At 37.5% G+C, this 21,766-nt stretch overlaps 1 protein-coding gene across 1 annotated transcript; it reads left to right on the forward strand.

Annotated features, from left to right (window-relative positions):
- Positions 1–2,332: 2,332 nt before the first annotated feature.
- Positions 2,333–20,994, forward strand: LOC134753152 (zinc finger protein 267-like). The gene is made up of 12 exons (XM_063688941.1): positions 2,333–2,573; positions 3,582–3,710; positions 4,268–5,152; positions 5,835–5,969; positions 7,054–7,178; positions 8,735–8,809; positions 12,512–12,641; positions 13,929–14,126; positions 14,803–14,958; positions 15,353–15,454; positions 15,976–16,074; positions 20,286–20,994. Exons 1-12 carry the CDS (start codon positions 2,424–2,426, stop codon positions 20,445–20,447), a joined length of 2,346 nt encoding a protein of 781 aa, XP_063545011.1. The 5' UTR covers positions 2,333–2,423; the 3' UTR covers positions 20,448–20,994.
- Positions 20,995–21,766: the final 772 nt, after the last annotated feature.

Below are 21,766 nucleotides of genomic sequence, written 5' to 3' on the forward strand. Positions count from 1 at the left end.
GTACCTAATATAGCTTTTATCTCATTTGCAGTCTACCACTCAGAACCGTCTAACTATACCTCTCGTTTTTTTATCATTAGAAAGAAGGCGAGCGATCTTAACGTGTCGTTTTATTGAAAAACACTTTGAAAATAAGTCACAACAAATATAATATACGATCATTTACATACTTTTGCTTTCATAAGTAAAATATTGCTATATTTATAAAAAAACTTGTCAATAAAAAGACACGTGGAAATGGTTTACCGTTTTTTCTAATGCTAAAAGACTAAGTATAGTTTCTAGTCACGTACAGTCAGCTGCAGAGAAAAGGCACCCCCCTGCATACAAAGTTCTGTAAATTAGTATGGACGTGGGGTACCTTTTCTCTGCAGCTGACTGTACCAAATAGGAAATGAAAAAAAAAACGTACGTGTAATATATTTTTTTTATTTAATAATAGGGAATATTACGCGAAACTCGGCGTAGGTGGCGCCACTATCACAATCTGAGGGTCTATCGCGAAACAAGAAAATCGAACTTTCGTTATCTAACATCTCTGTCACTCTTGCGTATTCGAGCGATAAAGAGGCAGCTAGATAACGAAATTTCGGATTCGAGTTTTCCGGTAGGTCCCCTGAAAACTTGTAAAAACCTGTTAAAGGTACAGTATGAATAAGTTACTCTACGGTGCACTAAAAAAGCTAGTGCTGCACTCTGGTGGCAGAACATTGCAGTAATATCCCCTATTCCTCGTCCTTTGGAAATCTGAAATAAAAAGTTGAGTTTTGTGACCAACAATATTAATAAAAGGAACATTCATCAAAAAAAGGATCATTAACGTCTTTTTTATTAGGGTTCCGTACCCAAAGGGTAAAAACGGGACCCTATTACTAATACTTCGCTGTCCGTCTGTCTGTCACCAGGCTGTATCTCATGAACCGTGATAGCTAGACAGTTGAAATTTTCACAGATGATGTATTTCTGTTGCCGCTATAACAACAAATACTAAGAAGTACGGTCCCCTTGGTGCGCGCGTCCGACCCGACTATTTTAGTATTAAACTATAGTCTGGCAAACACAATCTGTCAGTAAGTAAGAACAAAGAAAACTATAGGTACAGTCGAAGGCAAAAATATTGATCACGACAAATGGCTTAAAAATATGTGAACACGATTTTATTGTCTGAGCGTACACATATTTTTGAGACTTTGGGAATGTATATATATGTATGCCCTTGACTGTACTCATCAATTAAAATGAGACAGTCCTGGGCCAAACTATAAGAAAGCTGTAAATGTCGATAGGTTATTGATCTGAGGTCGCTACATCACTATGCCAAAAATATAACCTTTCATACTTAGCAGAAAAGTTCGAAAATATATGCAAAAATCTATATAGACTTGAATGCAAGTAATAATTACATAAACAACATATCGATTTCTATGTTTAGGGTCAGGTCCTATAAATTAATTTCTTCAAAATTGAACAAAACTCACCGATTAAAGGTTATCGGTTCGAGCGTATTTTCTTTTCTTCATGTATGCGATTTACAGCCCTCGATCACACAAGACATTATCACAAAGGGAACTTCAAACCATTATTAAAAAAAACTCAGCACGTTTTCCAACAATCTTTCAGGAATAGCAAAAATATAATTAAAATAAACCAAGATGACCGCTGAAACATCCCGAAATATTTCAACTAAAATAATACGACTATATCAAGTTGTTACAGATGTCACCTAACTGTGAAATAATGAACATATATTTTATTTGGCTGGATTATATTATAGAACCACATAGGACCATTTGACATTTCCCTCAGTTTATCTTATGACAATACTGAAAAAAACGAAAGAATTTGCGGATTGTTGTCTCACTCACTCATAGACAAAAAGTAATAACGTGTTGTGAATACGATATCTTTTACCAAGCTTTTATTTTTGCCCGGCTTCTTTGCTTTAGTCATTATTCTGAGGTCAAAATAGCCATGTCAGATAAACGTCAGTCCATACATTGTGTATGATATTTTCGACAGAGGGGAACGCCTGTTAATGGCTACTCCGTTTGGTTTTATCCTCCTAGGCGAAATCGACTCAACACTCGCGTTCGCAGCTTCGCGCCGCGTAGTCTGGAGCGGCTAGTGGGATAGGCGAGCTAATTTCGATTTTGCGTCAACACCATCTGATTTGATCAGACAATTTAATCAGATTGGACGAAAAAGAGCGCGATCCGGTACGAACGTCTGTTACTACTTTAAGTTTCCGATTTCCGAACGAATCAATGAGATAATGACAGACGACAGTCACAGGAAAAATATCCACATTATCTATGGTCACAGCTATAAATTGCCTTGTTGAACATGCGTTTGTTTTTCAGTATTATAATAAAATTCAAGTCATAATACTAAAGCAAACGGGATGTATTCAAGTTAAGTGAAACATGTACACGACAATGAACAGAACACAAATAAATTCGCTACTACAGCACGAGTTGTTGTGCTGCCGAGTTTGTTTAATGTTGGATTGTAGACTGTACAATATTCACGAATATAAACTCGCTGATACCTTTACTCGCATCTCTGGGACTCCTGTAAGTATTAAGGCATCTAGGGATGTTTTTTTTTTAAATCTATTTTTTTTAAGGATGGGGTTTCGTCACTTAGTGACGATGTCAGCCCCGTACGCTGGCCACGACATTGCGCAACTAGCTTAAGTGAGGTTTAGACTAGCAAGAACTTGCATGCAATTTTCATTACATTGCGGTATCTGATCAAACTTTTCAATGCAGTTTACCTCAGTAGTATGCAATGTAACGTAAATTGCATGCAAGTTCTTGCTAGTCTAAACCTCGCTTTAGGCTAAGACGAGAACCATAGGTTGGAGCGAGACACAGAGATCGGACCTTTCGTTCCCACCAATGGTTGTCGCCTTAGCCTAAGCTAGTCGCGCAATGTCGTGGCCAGCGCGGTGGTGAGATCTATAGTAATAATGTAGTGCAGTATTACCTACACTAGAACAGTCGCCATCAGATATATCGGAGCGGCCAACGCGCTCACAAATATCTGAACACGCCTCTATTGTCTGGGCGTTAGAGTGCGTGTTCAGATATTGTGAACACCTCGGCCGCTCCGATATATCTGATGGCGACTGTACATTATTTTAAAGTATAGATTGCACATTAATATAACTCACAGTTTAGGGGTCCAGACACTGGCATGGGTCAGGTTCGCGTTGACAGACTGACTTTTCACAACTACCCCACTTTGTACCCAAATGTCAAAACCTACCCCCATTGTCTATACATAACACACATCATCCTATGTCTATGGATGTTGTAACAGATGGTATGCAATTTCAGATAATTGCTGACAGACAAATGCTGTAATGTATTGCAATTGCATGCGATTATTGGTGACGTGTGGAGAGATTGAACAGATTATTATTATTTGTTTATTATTATACATAGTCACTTTTTAAAGTTTAAAACAGCAAACATTCTTGGTTAATATTTAAAAAAGAATTTATAAGTTTACTGTCTAGAAGAAGTTATTATGGGCAGGCAATTGAGTTGCTGTACATCCGTGATGTGTGATTGTAGGTGTCCAGGGACGGGCTGCCGCAGTACCTGTGCGCGTACTGCCTCATGCTGCTCCTCAAATGCTCGTCCTTCAGTGACATGTGTGTCCGCACACTGAAGCAACTTACACCCACACTGCGCAAGGGAGCGGTAACTATTTCAATCGTTTTATTTCATCTAAGGCAGCTTAGATAAACTAACGAATTATAACTAACTATTTTGGCTCAGTGATCCAAAGAGAATCTTGGCCTCCGAAATGAGAGTGTGCCACCTGTCCCGATCCTGCGCAACTTGCCTGCCTGCATTACAAATAATAATAATAATAACTTCCTGCAAGTTACGCAGGATTCTAATTCAGTGTTAGAGTCCAGGCATCACAACCATACATAAGGATAGGCCGTATAACGGTTTTGTATATCCGTAACTTCATATGTCTACCTAGAAGCCCGGACGCCAACAATTTGTGAAGGGTTGTACTGCACCGCAGGGCGTTTTGGATGCGTATGTTGATTACGAACGAATTATGGATTTTTAAATATGTGAAACAAATTTCTTATCAGTATTTGTAAAAGCAAGATTTACTATTTATTAAAAATCACACAAACCCGCCAAAAAACCGCTCCTCTAAAAGCAAAATTACACTGTCAGCTTAAACCAACATGCTTAAATTATTAGTTTTTTAGTAACCTGTGTTATTTGTTTTCTAGCTGGATACAGATTATATTCGCAAATACCAACTCCCTCACCGGTCGCTCAACTTAACCCAAACTGAAATCAAAACAATAGATTTACTTCCGGAGGATTTACACAATGAACATGATGAACACATTCTGTCAATAGATGGCATTAATGAAGCTTATCCTGAAATGAAACCTGAAATACTAGAAGATATAAATGAAATCGGTGACGATTTTGAGTATGAAATTGTTTTAAAAGATGGTATATTCAACAAAAGAAAAATTGATAATATAAAGGCTATAAAAAATACCTTTAAGACTAAAAAAACCCGCAAAAGAGACACAGTAAAGCAAAATATGGCCTTAAAAATCGAACGTGTCTTTAATGAAAGTATGGATATTGATAAAAATCTGATGAAAACAGAGGCAACTGAAACTCCAGTAAAGAAAAATATGGTCCTAAAAATCGAACCGTTCTGTAATAAAAGTATGGATTTTGATAATCATCTAATGAAAATAGAAAAAGAGAATACAGTAATGACTGCATTTCCAGTGAAGGAAAATATGGTCTTAAAAGTTGGGAGTGTATATAATCAAAGTATGGATTTTGATAATAATCTAATGAAAATGAAAAAAGAAAATGCAGAAACACCGAAAATGATGATGATTGAAGTAAAAGACGATAAAATTGAATTAAAAGTTGGTGAAAAATCCGGTAATAATGATAATATTTACTATGAAGTGCATGAAAAAATAGAAGACGTAAAAATGAAAAGAAAAAAAGTCCCAAACGTAACACGGACAGAATGTAAAAAGAATGTAATGAAAAGCGGGAACAATAAGCGAAAGCGACCTAGATTTATTCCTGCCACATTTGAGAGTACCTACGATCTTGAAATTGTCACTTTGAGCAAGGTAAGAATAAGAACTGTTAAAAATAAAACTATACACTATATTCCACGTTACGTTCAGCAAAAAAACCGGACAAGTGTGAGTCGGTCTCGCCCACCAAGGGCTTCTTACTTTTTAGTATTTGTTGTTATAGCGGCAACAGAAATACATCATCTGTGAAAATTTCAACTGTCTAGCTATCACGGTTCATGAGATACAGCCTGGTGACAGACAGGCCGACAGTGGAGTCTTAGTACAGATGTAGTGCATAATTGTTTTCCATCGTATTTTCTCGGAAACGTTCGTATTTGTCATGCTACTTCAGTCAACCTCAGTCAGTACTTTTTGTACCGAGAGTGACTGAAATAGCAAGACACGATCGTACGATTCCGTGAAAATACGATGGAAAATAATTATGCACTATATCTGTAATTAATGTTTTATCTTTCTTAAGGGGCCCACTGACTATCAGTCCGCCGGACGATATTGGCCTGTCAGTTGTTCGGAACTGTCAAATTTTCTGACAGGCCGCTATGGTCCGTCCGGCGGACTGATAGTCAGTTGAACCCTATACAAATACACCAGTCAATATGACAGATCAACGATTATTAGTTAATTGAGGCTTGTAGCGGGTTAATGAAAAAGAGGTTTAATGTTCTCGCAAGTATAATGAAAATTGTGCGTAACTCTTCATTTTCTATTATAGGAAGAGCAACTGGAAGAGATCGCAACACGCAAAAAGTCCGAGAGTTACCTGATGTCGCATTTTAAGTGCGAGGACTGCGGGAAAGGGTTTGGCGTGGAGTCTGCCTACAATAATCACCGCGCCAGGCACAGCCCGGTGAGTACGCTCAGGCCTGCCGTTGCGGCTGCTCACACGGCGGACACGACTTACTATGGAAATCGTTTAAGAGGCCGTAAAGCTAGCTAGCAGTAAGATAAGATAAGATAAGATAGTTCTTTATTGTACAACCGTGTTACAGTTGGAGTCGCCGTCGTCGGACACGGCGAGGAGGACATTATCATTATTATTTATACGTTTATTTATAATTCTCAGTATTCTGGGAATACTGGCTAAATGGGATACACGGGCCGAAGCCAAGTGCACCCCATATTAGGTTAAGGATGAATTGATGAATGATGAACCAAGGTTTCGATTTTGATGAGATACAGACGATTGAATGGGTAATGGCAAAGAGGATATAATAGGATAGAGCGGTACTGTCATAGTAAATTTTGTAACCACAGTAAATTCATTGCTATCTATCTACACACTTTAAAACTAAAAATGAAGATTTATAAAAATACGATAAAATGTATTTAAATATGGATAAATGATTTTTTTTATTTGCATTAATTATTTTTATATGATTTTGACCCATGTTCTTTCACTGATATGGGTTAAAATTGTTAAATAACAAAGGACCCTGAATGTGGACTTATAATTATCTTATTCAGACTATTATCCAATTTTATAAAGAATGTTTATGTATATACGCCATCATCATTGGCCACATCATCTGTTGTAGATGCTTGTTGTGGCGCTTGTGGGTTTATGGGGTCCTGCATCGCCGTTGATGGCTGTAAAGTCCTATCGCAGCGCGGCATACGATTAAATAAATTAAATAAGTGGCGCCCTCTGATCGAGAATCAAATTTTCGTGATTTTCGAGGCTCGTTTTTTCCTTAGACTGTATCCATCTATTACGGAGTTATATCTATCTTTGCTATAACTGTTTGCATTTGGGAATTGGGGAGTTGTATATCGCTTTGTAAGATTTTTCTGACTATCCTACAAGTATTTTATTATTAAAGCTAGAAAATTAGAATGAAACGAAAGAGACTTACATATAAATTCATATAAAACAAGCCAAAAATATAGTAGATACAACAGCATTTTTAAAATACTTAAATATTTAATTTTAGAGCAACGGTCCGTACTCCTGTGAGATCTGCACTTCGTACTACACGCGCCACTCCCTCTATATACACCAGAAGCGGCACCAACTGAAGTACATTTGCAATGCGTGCAACTTCGTCTCCAGACACAAGTTAGTTAATTTAATATCTAAGAGCAACATGTATCGCGGGCGTATGGGTTTACGATTGAAAACATACACCTGCGAAATATGCTGCGCTATTCAACGTAACATATGCTCGCTACAATAAGCTTTATTTCAGTACCGAATCAGTCCATTTGCTTATAAATAATTTACACATCAGAAATTTTACACAACGTAGTAGCAGACATATAAACCGGATTATAATTTGGACGTAGTTTAGCGAAAATAATCCATACTCATATCCTCAAAAAATGTGTTTGAACTTAGACTATTTGTATTTGGCAACCTTGACATTTTCCCTAAATATCGGGTCGGCAACCTTTTGAGAAGACTGAACCGCAGTAGAAATCGTTAATTTTAGGAATGTCAAAGAGCCGAAAATGGTGTTTTCAGTGGTTTAAGAGACCAGAAAATGTGATTGTTTTAGTCGTTTAATGAGCTCAATGCCACGACGGCCAGGAGACTGTGGCTTTAAGGGTACGCCCTCGTGCAGGTACGCCGTCGTGGCAGGGAGATGGGACAGTGCACTAATTAGGCACTGGACCTCCCAACATCTTAGTTTAGGTACTAACATAGTAATTTAAGTATATTTGTAATTAACAATTATTATTATTTGTATCTCCGTTACAAATTCTCGGGTTTTCAGGCCCGGTCATTTATAAGGCGTGCGTGGGGATATAGATCCAACACGTAGAGGCCGTTTGGAGAGTTTTGATGTCATGTAGAACGCCTGCTGGAACCCATTCACGGGTACATAAATAGATACCCGTAAACCGGTTTCAGTAGGCATTGGGAGCTATTATAGAAAAGTGTAAAGAGTCCTGGTCTATGGCTTAAATTTAGGTGGAATATAATACTGGGCTATTGCTAAGAGTTCCGGAAACCTGCCATAACATTGTGCTATACAGTGCTATCGAGGCAGGCGGTGACTCGCCACTCGCAAGATGGGCACCTGATGCGCCATCGTAAAGAAGGCCAGGCGCAACACCGGCGTGAGCGGCTCAGGGGTGTCGAGAGGTGTGCTGCGCTTTCTCCGAAGTTACTCGCGGCGTTATGCCCTTTAACACTTCCACCCCTGGAGCATATAGCTCTTACGACTCCCCTCTGGACGGCCAATGAAGGCAAGCCAGAGCTGAGAGTCCTGCGGGCCCCCTTGGGGTCCACTCCGACCGACGAAGACACGCCAGAGACGGAGACCCTGACCGACTCTCTGGAGCACTCGGGTCCGTGGGGTCGTCACTCCCCAACAGCTCGCCACAAGCTGCCCTGCGGGCTTATTATTATTGTTATTTTAATTTAAGCGGCTCGCGGCCTGGGGTTGCTGACCCCTGCCCTAAGGCTAAGCGTAGGCTTGCTGAGACGCAGGCGACGCAGCGCAGCGCAGAGCAGATTTAGTAAAATATGGAACGTCCTTGCGCCGCAGCGTGCGTAGCTAAAGCACGTTCCACACTTTACAAAATCTGCTCTGCGCTGCGCTGCGTGGAACTGCGTCGCCTGCGTCTCAGCATACGCTTAGCCTAAATGTTCTTTAACGTGTGACGCAGGGGACAAGCGATCAAGCACCACGCTACGCACACGGGCAAGACCTACGAGTGCCCACATTGCTTGAAGACCTTCATGTGAGTTCATATTATAAGTTATTTACCGGGTCTAAATCCATATGACGCTTATAGTGGCACTTCCATACCCTGTCGCTTTCATAGGTTGGACTGAATAGTGATTTATACTTAAAGAGGTGTCATATACTAAAGAAAAAGTGACATTGGCGGAGGCCGAATTCGCACGACTTTTTAAGAATTATTTTAGTTTATATTTGTAAAGCAGTGTGAATACTTTACAAATTATAAACTAAAATAATTCTTAACACAAATGAAATAGTTATTTGTTATACAAGGGTGCAAAGTTGTATTTTACCCGCGAGTGTGGAATTGAAACACGAGCAAGCGAAAGGGTTCTATAGTTGAACCACGAGCGAAGCGAGTGGTTCTAAAATAGAATCCTGAGCGTAGCGAGTGTTTTAACACACGTGAAGTAATAGTTATTTGTTATACAAGGGTGCAAAGTTGTATTTTACCCGCGAGTGTGGAATTGAAACATGAGCAAGCGAAAGGATTCTATAGTTGAACCACGAGCGAAGCGAGTTGTTCTAAAATAGAATCCTGAGCGTAGCGAGTGTTACACACACACACGAGAAGTAAAATACATTTGCACCCGTGTGTAACACAAAACTTTTCCCCTCACTATAGCGAGGAAAGTGCAACATCCACAGGCGTTAGATCATCTTCATCACTGGAATCACTAATTTTTTTACGATATTATAACAGAAAACACTAGAAATTCTGATTTTTACGTGAGTCGGTGAGAAGAACAGTAAAAATTTTGTTGACAATGTTGACATTTCTGTTCTGACGTATGAAATGTCAACGATGCGTTTTGAAATTGCATCGACTCAACTTGTGCGTTCAGAATTATATTTAACATCATTATAAAAAATCTAACGTTTCTTATGGAATTTTAAGGTTTACGACTTAAAATTATTAAATAAAGCTAAATTTGGTATTTTTTATTAGATTCTCAAACCATTTATTTAATGATAATTAATATCGAACGAACCATTATTATGAGCGTTTTACGTTTTGTTATCTGTCAAGCTACTTAAACACGCTCCATCCAAGGTCAAATTACTTTCCCCACTAGTGGATAAAATGCGTTTTTCCCCGCTTGTTTTAAAGGATAATAGACGACTTTCCGAGCTAGTGAGGGGAAAAATACATTTGCACCCGTGTGTAACACAAAACTTTTCCCCTCACTATAGCGAGGAAAGTGCAACATCCACAGGCGTTAGATCATCTTCATCAACTGGAATCACTCATTTTTGTACGATATTATAACAAAAAACTCTCGAAATTCTGTACTTTTACGTGGGAAGTTTTTAAGTAAAATTTTTGTTGACAATGTTGACATTTCTGACGTATGAAATGTCAATGATGCGTTTTGAAATTGCATCGACTTAACTTGTGCGTTCAGAATTATATTTAACATAATTATTTAAAAAATAAACGTTTATTATGGAATTTTAAGGTTTATGACTTAAAATCATTAAATAAAGCTAAATCTGGTATTTTTTATTAGATTCTCAAACCACTTATTTAATGATAATTAACATCGAACGAGCCATTATTATGAGCGTTTTACGTTTTGTTATCGTCAAGCTACTTAAACACGCTCCATCCAAGGTCAAATTACTTTCCCCACTAGTGGATAAAATGCGTTTTCCCCGCTTCTTTTAAAGGATAAAAGACGGCTTTCCGAGCTAGTGAGGGGAAAATATTTTATTGACCTAAGCGTTAGCGAAGGTCTCCATTTTAACTCGGGCACGTTGCTTTTATGTCCGGATGTTCTCCTCTACAGGTCGCAATTCTCAACCGATTCTCGTGAAATTTTGTGACCAGATTCTATGATTAAATAGAATTATTTTGTCGATCCAGTTTTTGGAAACTTTTTAAAATGCGGAGATTGGCATGTCAATACTTAAGCATCAATAGGGTTTATGGCGCTTAAGACCATTGTGAGTTCACTATTCGACGGACTAAGTATTTTTCACTTTAACATTTTCTAAGTCTACTATAGGTAGTATTTTTCACTTTTTCATTTTTCTGTGTCCTATAATATTTATTATTAAAAAAAAAACATATATAGTAATACGAGTATTTAGTACTTCAAAACACAAATGAAAATATTCAGGGTGCGTTGCGGTAAGATTGAAGGGTTTTTTATGAGGGGTAAGAAAAAAAAACCATATTCCAAAGCATTACGGACGACTAAAAGCATTACGGAAACTATAAAAATAAAATAGGGTGTGTTGGGGTAAGATTAAAGGGTTTTTTATGAGAGGTAAGACAAAAAAAAACCGTATTCCAAAGCATTACGGACGACTTTAAAAGCATTACGGAAACTATAAAAATAAAATAGGGTGCGTTGCGGTAAGATTGAAGGGTTTTTTATGAGGGGTAAGACAAAAAAATCCGTTACGGACGGCTAAAAGCATTACGGAAACTATAAAAATAACACCCTGCGTTGGGGTAAGATTGAAGGGTTTTTTATGAGGGGTAAGATTAAATTAAAATTCATTTATTTCAAGCTATTTGGCTCATATATGTATAACATTACAACATTACAATTAAAAATATAAGTAACACATGAAAATAATAATAATACAATCAAATAAATAAATAAAATGAAAAGTCGTCGGTAATGCTGTGCCATACGGGTTTTTTTTGTCTTACCCCTCATAAAAAACGCTTCAATTACCCCAACGCACCCTAAATATTTTCATATATTTTATACAGCTTTGGCATTCCACGTCTTTGGCGGTTCGCGTATGAATGGCGTTTAGCGTTTTTGGCATTATGCGTCTAAATGTTTTTTTTTTTTAATGAACTAATTTTATTTGGTCCCAAGTTAAGTTGTGTCTGTGTTTGTAACTTAGTTCTGTATTACTAAATAATTATTAAGAGGCCGGTGTCGATTTTGGAGCAAAAATTTAAAATTGATAGATTTAGTCGTTGAAATTATACACGTTTTGTTACGTAATATCTAAATAACAAGTATTGGTTTCTATTAGCACGTCTTCTCATCTTGCCTTTTAATAATGAGGTCGCGAGCGTGCGTCACCGTTAATATATGAAGAGGGGCAGTTTTTAAAAATTCATCAAAAAATTATGGTGGTAAATTATACAAATTGATGAATAAAAATAGTTTCAGCAAATGTTGTAGATTGTTTAAGTATCAAAATTACGTTGAAATTAAGTCGATTTTCAGAGAAACTGTCACTTGTTTTGAAGTAATTTCTGGAGAAAATTGAATTCGTTTAACTTTCATTTCCTCGAACTCTAAGTCATATAATAAAAATGTAATCTGATAAAGGTCAAGTACAGAATATGTGTAATACAAATTTACAATTTTTAGCAGTTCAAACTTTACGAAATTTACAAATAAGAGCGACAAAATCAGTGCTTTTCGCGCGTTCAATACTAATTAAGTGAGTCTGTTTTCAAAAAATTGATCTGATAAAAGGCAAGATAAGAAGACGAGCTAATAGAAACCAGTACTTGTTATTTCAATTAGGTGAGAAAAGGTGTACAATTTCGCCGACTAAATCTATCAATTTTACATTTTTGCGACTAAAATCGACACCGGCCTCTTAACAATAGTCTTGTAAGTTTTGTACATGTACCTAATTACTAACACTTTTATGGGCTTTGCCTGAAATATATGGTTTATTATTATATAATTATTATTAACCATTGATTGTCTCTCAGAAGGAGCACGTCGTGTTTAAACCACTTGCGGCTAGCGCACCCCGAGCGGAACCTGGACTGCGTCGACTGCGGGGAGACGTTCGTTGGCGACCACGGCCTCAGGCAACACAGAAGGCGGATACATGACGTGGTAATAGGCTGGATTATCCTCTCACGTAGCTTACCTACGTCTCTCTCTTTTCTTCTTGTCTCTCTTTCTCTCTCTCTCTCTCTTCTTTCTCTCTCTTTTTTTTTATATTAATGATTGTAATATGTGACGTTTTCAACCAAAAGGTACCACATTGTAGCTTGTTGATAAGATTAATTTCTAATTGAAGCTATATGGAAATAGCGCCTTACTAACAAGCGACAATAAGTATCCTTTTTTAGCTTCTTTTGGTTAAAAATGGCACATATTTACTTAATTTTTTTTTTTTTAATTTTAACTGTTTATTTCAAAAAAAGAAATTTAACTCCTTTCAGACTTAGCCTAATCTACACTAATAGATTGTACGCTAAGTATGATCTTATTTCTATTACATTTTTTTTGTTTTTTTTTTTTTTGTAATTATGTTTTGTACGACTTGTCAAAAGTGCTTATTAATTTATTATTAAGCCCACTTGAATAAATGATTTTTGAAGTTGAAGTGGTATACGTAATTTTTGAGTTGAAGGAATTTCGATTTTATTTTAATTAATCAAATTCCAAATTTAAATGACAAATCGTTCGGCAGCCGGTCCCTACCACTTCAAGGGTTATGGACGGTAGAGGAAGAACAATAATCTCTTATGGCAGAACTGTTGCAAGAGTGACCAGCTTTCAGCTTTAAATAATAGTTCAGCTTTAAATAATGTTAAGGTTCTCGGCCATCACCATAATTCCCAATAATATTAAGCAATTTGAAAATGAAAATGAAAAAATATTTATTAACTAAGAGTTTACAATTCGTGTAAGATTAACTTTGGTACCCGCACTAGGCGCGCCTGTATCGCGGGGACCAAAAACAGTAGGTAGTTGTAACAAAGAGTGTTATAACCGGTTGACAATTTTACTTAATGTTAGGTTAACTAGGACTAAAAATTCTAAAACTACACAGATTTACAAGCTATCGGAAGTAAACTAAAAATAATTAAATTCAGCTTGTTTGCATCTCATATTTTAGTAATTTCTAATTTGTACAATTTTCTCTGTCTCGTCATAGGTTAAACTGGCTAGCCATTTCTTAACAAGTACTTTAGCGTCATAAACGGATTTATCTTTGACATGTAATAAATTGATTTGATCCTTCCAAGGTTTACATCATCCGTTTCATATTTCATTCAACTATTATCCGCCGATATTGCAGATATAACCAAATAATAAAAAATAGCGTTCTACTTACTATTCGAACTTTTTAAAAACCTACCTTACTGTTTCGCTGATTTTATTGTCTTTCAGAAATTGCAAAAGTTCATATGCACTATCTGCTCAGCCGAGTTCAATAGTGTCTCGGCGCTGAACACACACACAGACACGGCCGGCGAGCACACAGACCTGCGGCCGTGCGAGCAGTGCGGCGAGAACTGTGCGAGCGAGGACGCGCTACAGGAACATGTTGAGGAGATGCATCCCACCGAGTCACATCATTGTGAAGTGGTATGTGTTTAGCAACAGTTGTAGAAGTTTTCTTTTAAAAATGTTTTTTTTATTATGTGTTCAACGCCGTAGTTTTTTAACTGATTTTTTTTTTCAGATTAAATTCGTTTGGACCCGTTTAGTATATTTTGGTAAATGGGTCAAAATTATTTTTGGTTGTATTGTTTTTTGTCCCCAAAAAATGTGACGGCGTCAGGAGGTAACAGACAGACAGACAGACAGATACAGTTTCGCATTTATAATATTATTATGGATTAAGAATTTTACAAAGTGACACAGTTCTACTTCAATACCTATTTCACTAGACTTATGGAATTGTACTGCAGATACGGTACATATAGGTATTAATCATAAAATGATACGTAATATCCATATATCGAACGGGAAATACCTCTTTAACCCTTTAACTGCGCCTTTCATCAGTTGGTAGCGGGTTATGAATGGGGAACTTTTTCAATTTCGGAACTAGTTACCAAATTTAGTTACGAAATGAGACTGAGGGAAATATGTCGACTGTCGAGCTGTCCCGGTCCCGGTTACAGGGGCATTTTCAATGAAACATTATATTATTAATTATTACTAATATTTAGAAAGGTCAGTTTTTTATTAATAAGAAATAAAGAATAATTTAATAATAAGTATTTTTTTAAATATAAAATATGATTTGAACAAACAGTGCAACGTGGCATTTTCAAATGCGGCGGCGTTAATCACGCACAGCCGCCGCAAGCACCTCGGGCGGCCGTACGCCCTAGCGCCGCGTCTGCGCGAATACAAGAAAAGCTTGAACAAGCCTAAGCCGTGTATGTGCGAGCAGTGCGGCGCTATTGTGGTAAGTCGATATTTGACTTTACCCCGAAACCCTGGCAACGCAACTCTAAGCCCTACTTTGCTAAGCCCTAACCGGGTCCTAGTAGTTATGTATGTACCTACCTAGCCTAGCCTACTTGAGTTTTGAATGATTCACGGTTAGTTTCACTAGACTTATATTGACCGGGATATAGACCGGGAGCTCACAAATAATACAAAAGGTAATCACGGTCTATATCCCGGTCAATATAAGTCTAGTGTATCTACTTGGTTGCAAATTAAATTTGAAATTGAACACTCAAGGTTCCATTTTTTTAACTCGCTTTTGACACTAGGGGTTGAACAACATCTTTGTTCATTAAAAATACTTACCTATTTTGACATAGTATCTTATTTCATATTCTATTTTGTGACAGAGCCCAACAAACTTCGCGTACCACATGAGCTCACACCTCGCCGTGAAGCCTTACGCTTGTCCACATTGCCCGAAGACATTCGGCTGGCCGCATAATCTAACAGTAAGTACAGTTGTTGCTCGCCCACGAATCACCTTAACTATAAGAATAAGAATTGTTTATTGCCACATTATCAAGAAGTACAAAAGAAAATAAAATAAAATTACATAAAACAAGAATAAGAAAAACAATTATCAATTTATAAGTACAATCAATTGGGCAAAGGGTTTCCAGTCTCAGCGTGTGCCGGGCCGAGATGCCCGGCGCTGGTTTTCAGACCGGTCCCAGACTAGGACGGCCGGAGGTCTAGGACTATAGTACATTTGAGGGCGACACATGATTCAAACATTAACTTACAATAGATGAATGAGACCAAAATACTTTTTTTTCGGTGTGGGAATGCTGTTACGCATCGTCCCCCTGACCTGAGGTGGGCCCATATTGGAGGGGTTTGTGGGACTCACCTCCCGGCTCTTTCCATTGAGAAAAGAGGGGGAGGCGCCTACCCACTAAATCCGGCGTTTCGTCGTCTTCGAAAAATAACTACATAGTTAAACACTTATTATGTGTGTGTGTGTGTGCAGAATCACGTGCGCACGCACAGCAGTGATAAGCCGCACCAGTGCCCCGAGTGCCCGCGAGCCTTCAACTCGAAGTCGAACTTGAAGCGACATCACAACACTGTGAGTTACTTAAACTTTTATTTCAAGCCAACTTGAAACATTGATTTAAATTTTAATCTAACACTATTTTCACTCGTGGGCGTCACATTTAGAGTCTCTGCAGCGATTTTGATAGCACACTGTGAAAGTGTTATTACAACGTCGTATTTCATAGAAGTTTGGCGTTTCTAATAACACTTGCGCAGTATGTGCTGTCGAAATCGCTACAGAGTTATCTCGGCCTGACTATATGTATTAGGTTTTCTAAATCATTGCCGAAAATTATTTTACAGTACATATGGTGCTATTTTCTCGCACTAACTAGTGCGTAAAAGAGCACTTTTCGTGCATATGTCGAAAGTTTAAAGTGCCATATGTACTGTAAAACGTTGTACGATACACGTGCGAATAGGTAATTCGCAACTCGTGTCGATTAAAAACACTCCCTGCGATCGTGTTTTAATTTATCGCCACTCGTTTCGAATTTCCTCTTTTCCGCACTTGTATCGTAAATAACTATTGCCGAGTGTCAATTCGCAACCAATTATGCGCATAGTTTCATTTTGCCGAATGATCAAGCGGCAAATCAACACGATAATTCGTATTATTTCCCAATCTAACAGTTAGCAACTGTACGTTTGGACAACCAACTTCAAAATACACTATTTCAAACGCATCTAATTTAATACAAAATATTAAAAAAATATTTTCGTTATTTAAAAAAATCCTGACTTTCAAATGACTAGACGTTATTTATCGCATCAATAAATATTTAGCCGATTTAATGATTTGGTAAAAGAAATGTATTATGTATGTGTATTGTGTAATTCTACCAAGTAAAACGTTATCACAACACTGACTTAAACTTTCACGATTTTTACTCATTATTATTTACAACGACGGGACTTAATCGCGTAAAACAAGTTTTAAATTTACCTCCGACGTTTCGAGGACGGCGTTGTCCCCGTGGTCTCGGAGAAGACTGGCTAAAGTTGACTTCAACATCATCTAGGCGCGCGAGTTTTTCGAACTACCCGCACTTGGTCTTGTTTATTAACTTGAACGTTTTGCGCACTAGGGACAAGACCAAGTGCGGGTAGTTCGAAAAACTCGCGCGCCTAGAAGATGTTGATGTCAACTTTAGCCAGTCTTCTCCAAACGCATCATTTAATACAAAATATTAAAAAAATATTTTCGTTATTTAAAAAAATCCTGACTTTCAAATGACTAGACGTTATTTGTCGCATCAATAAATATTTAGCCGATTTAATGATTTGGTAAAAGAAATGTATTATGTATGTGTATTGTGTAATTCTACCAAGTAAAACGTTATCACAACGCTGATTTAAACTTTCACGATTTTTACTCATTATTATTTACAACGACGGGACTTAATCGCGTAAAACAAGTTTTAAATTTACCTCCGACGTTTCGAGGACGGCGTTGTCCCCGTGGTCTCGGAGAAGACTGGCTAAAGTTGACTTCAACATCATCTAGGCGCGCGAGTTTTTCGAACTACCCGCACTTGGTCTTGTTTATTAACTTGAACGTTTTGCGCACTAGGGACAAGACCAAGTGCGGGTAGTTCGAAAAACTCGCGCGCCTAGAAGATGTTGATGTCAACTTTAGCCAGTCTTCTCCAAACGCATCATTTAATACAAAATATTAAAAAAATATTTTCGTTATTTAAAAAAATCCTGACTTTCAAATGACTAGACGTTATTTGTCGCATCAATAAATATTTAGCCGATTTAATGATTTGGTAAAAGAAATGTATTATGTATGTGTATTGTGTAATTCTACCAAGTAAAACGTTATCACAACGCTGATTTAAACTTTCACGATTTTTACTCATTATTATTTACAACGACGGGACTTAATCGTGTAAAACAAGTTTTAGTAGTAGTAGTAGTAAATCACTTTATTGTACAAAACAAAAATTGATAACATGAAATTCATATAAATTTAGGTACAAAGGCGAGCTTATCCCTATAAGGGATTTCTTCCAGCTAACCTTAGAGTAAATGAGTGGAAAATTCGAATTAGATAGATAGACAAACTTACAGAACGTACAATAATATTTAAGAAGGAAAACTACAATATTAACGTCTACGAATAACTAAAATACATCAATTGCATTATGCAATAAAATAAATATGTACTAGCATACATAAATATATAGTACTAAATAAATATTAAATAAATATATATATAATATATAAATAATATATATATATATTAGTACTCAACCAAATCACAGTTCGTGGGAAAGCCAAAGCTTTTTCAGATTAACTTTGAGTGACGCTACAGACCGGGACCGTTTGAGCGACAGGGGCAACTCGTTCCACAACTTCACCGCGCGCACTGTGAATGAATTTGCGTACGTTCGAGACTTATTCGAAGGGATAGCAAGCGTAAGATTAGCACTAGAACGTAAGCGGTGATCACTTCCTTCAGCCAGATAGTTAAATCTCTCGGTTAGGTAAGATGGGGAACAGGGGTTGAAGAGTATGTTGAAAAGCAACGACAGAACATGCACATCCCTGCGCTGGCGGATCGGTAACCACCCGAGCTGCTTACGAAAATTAGAAATGTGGTCGTATTTACGGAGGCCATACACATACCTGATACAGACATTTTGTAAGCGCTCAAGTTTATTCAGCAATTCCTCATTAAGATCCAAGAACGCAATGTCACCATAGTCTAGTAGAGGGAGCAAGAGAGAGCGGGCAAGAGTCAGTTTGGTACGAAGAGGGAGGAAATTCTGAAGTCGTCGAAGAGAGTGTAGGGAACCAAAAATTTTTTTACTCACCTCAGCCACGTGGGGTTCCCAGGAAAGCGTCTGGTCCATGATGACACCCAAATTTCGGACAGTAGAGGAAAAGGGGATTTTAGTCCCATCAAAAAAAATGTCAGGTATCACCATGTCTGAGAGCTTAGCTACATAGTAAGGGCCACCAATGACAATTGCCTGCGACTTCTGGGCATTAATCTTCAAACCGAATTTGCACGCCCAATCCCGTATGGACTCTAAATCAGAATTGATTTGAGTAATCATTGAAGCAAGATCATCTATATTAGCCGCTGCATAAATCTGTAGGTCGTCCGCGTAAAGATGGTATGATGACGTAAGTGCTTTCGTGATACCATTAATGAAAATAGAAAAAAGAAGTGGCGAAAGTACTCCTCCTTGCGGGACGCCAGCGGAAAGCTCACACCAGTCGGACAGCTTGTCGTCGACTCTGACACGCTGGCGTCTGCCAGTAAGGTAGCTACGAAACCAGGATAAAGTTTTAAATTTACCTCCGACGTTTCGAGGACGGCGTTGTCCCCGTGGTCTCGGAGAAGACTGGCTAAAGTTGACTTCAACATCATCTAGGCGCGCGAGTTTTTCGAACTACCCGCACTTGGTCTTGTTTATTAACTTGAACGTTTTGCGCACTAGGGACAAGACCAAGTGCGGGTAGTTCGAAAAACTCGCGCGCCTAGAAGATGTTGATGTCAACTTTAGCCAGTCTTCTCCAAACGCATCATTTAATACAAAATATTAAAAAAATATTTTCGTTATTTAAAAAAATCCTGACTTTCAAATGACTAGACGTTATTTGTCGCATCAATAAATATTTAGCCGATTTAATGATTTGGTAAAAGAAATGTATTATGTATGTGTATTGTGTAATTCTACCAAGTAAAACGTTATCACAACGCTGATTTAAACTTTCACGATTTTTACTCATTATTATTTACAACGACGGGACTTAATCGCGTAAAACAAGTTTTAAATTTACCTCCGACGTTTCGAGGACGGCGTTGTCCCCGTGGTCTCGGAGAAGACTGGCTAAAGTTGACTTCAACATCATCTAGGCGCGCGAGTTTTTCGAACTACCCGCACTTGGTCTTGTTTATTAACTTGAACGTTTTGCGCACTAGGGACAAGACCAAGTGCGGGTAGTTCGAAAAACTCGCGCGCCTAGAAGATGTTGATGTCAACTTTAGCCAGTCTTCTCCAAAACCACGGGGACAACGCCGTCCTCGAAACGTCGGAGGTAAATTTAAAACTTATTTTACGCGATTAAGTCCCGTCGTTGTAAATAATAATAAAACGTTATCATATTACAAAATTGCCGAATGTTGGTTGCCAATGTAGTCATCTGCGAAAAGTTGGTTGGCAAGTGAAATTCGGACAAAAAAACTTCGGCATAAAGGCAGAAGACCATTTATTTTATTTTCAGGCACATTTAGGTATACGCGGCTCATTTCCGTGTCCGATGTGCGGGCGCACGTCCACCACCAAGCACTCTTTGGAAGTGCACTTGCGCGGGGTGCACGGCGACGCTGGCTGGCCCAAGCGGGATCGCAGCAAACGCAAGAAAAAGACGCAGCTAGATGATTAAATGAAAAATGAAAAAACTTCGTTTAAAAAAATAGTTTTTTCCCCTCACTAGCTCGGAAAGCCGTCTTTTATAAAACAAGCGGGGAAAAACGCATTTTATCCACTAGTGGGGAAAGTAATTTGACCTTGGATGGAGCGTGTTTAAGTAGCTTGACAGATAACAAAACGTTAAACGCTCATGATAATGGTTCGTTCGATATTAGATATCATTAAATAAATGGTTTGAGAATCTAATAAAAAATACCAAATTTAGCTTTATTTAATAATTTTATGTCATAAACCTAAAAATTCCATAAGAAACGTTAGATTTTTTATAATGATGTTAAATATAATTCTGAACGCACAAGTTGAGTCGATGCAATTTCAAAACGCATCGTTAACATTTCATACGTCAGAACAGAAATGTCAACATTGTCAACAAAATGTTTACTGTTCTTCTCACCGGCTCACGTAAAAATCAGAATTTCTAGTGTTTTCTGTTATAATATCGTAAAAAAATTAGTGATTCCAGTGATGAAGATGATCTAACGCCTGTGGACGTTGCACTTTCCTCGCTATAGTGAGGGGAAAAGTTTTGTGTTACACACGGGTGCAAATGTATTTTACTTCTCGTGTGTTGAAACACTCGCGGTTAAAATACAACTTTGCACCCTTGTATAACAAATAACTATTTTAATACAGTGCTACTTTTCGTGGCTGTTTAGCGTGCGGAAAGTTGGTTTTTGCGAACTAGTGCTTTTTACTTTTCCAATTTTTTTAAATATTTACTTGTTCCAATTCATGACTACTTATTGATGAGTGTTAATATTAGTTTCTTTTAAACGTCGTAATTAACATAAAAACCTACTGTTAATGTAAGAATAAAAAAAAATGCATATTTCATATTTTATTACTTACCTCTTCATCATTATAAGTATTATAACACGTTTATTTTTTAATGTTGAAAAACCGTTCTTAATAAGTTGTCTGAATGGAACGGAACGCCTGTCAAGAAGAGGCGTATTTTCTTACTGCAAGAATGTTTTATAGTTTTAAGTTTCCAAATGCAACATTCGATATTGTTTTTATAAATATACGATACACAAATAATCGTAAATAACGATATTTAGGTAATAATAGTACAATGTTTTAATATTTACAATTGTTTCTGTCTTATAGAACATGCATTTGAAAAAAAAACTTTCATTGAAGTGGGTTCAATAATAATAACAAAATCTATTCTAGTCGAATAAAAGCTAGAAAAACACCTCTTCATAATGTGAATGTCAATGATGTCAGTGTCACAGAATGAATAATATAAAAGTTTCGAATTCCATTTCT

The sequence above is a fragment of the Cydia strobilella genome, chromosome 26 (genome assembly GCF_947568885.1).
Source record: "Cydia strobilella chromosome 26, ilCydStro3.1, whole genome shotgun sequence".
In the NCBI taxonomy this organism is placed as follows: domain Eukaryota; kingdom Metazoa; phylum Arthropoda; class Insecta; order Lepidoptera; family Tortricidae; genus Cydia; species Cydia strobilella.

Coding starts and splice junctions, on each gene's coding strand:
- LOC134753152 (XM_063688941.1), top strand. CDS start 2,424: ATGTACACGACAATGAACAGAACACAAATAAATTCGCTACTACAGCAC. Junction 5,970..7,053: donor ACCGCGCCAGGCACAGCCCG/GTGAGTACGCTC, acceptor ATTTAATTTTAG/AGCAACGGTCCGTACTCCTG. Junction 14,127..14,802: donor AGTCACATCATTGTGAAGTG/GTATGTGTTTAG, acceptor TTGAACAAACAG/TGCAACGTGGCATTTTCAAA.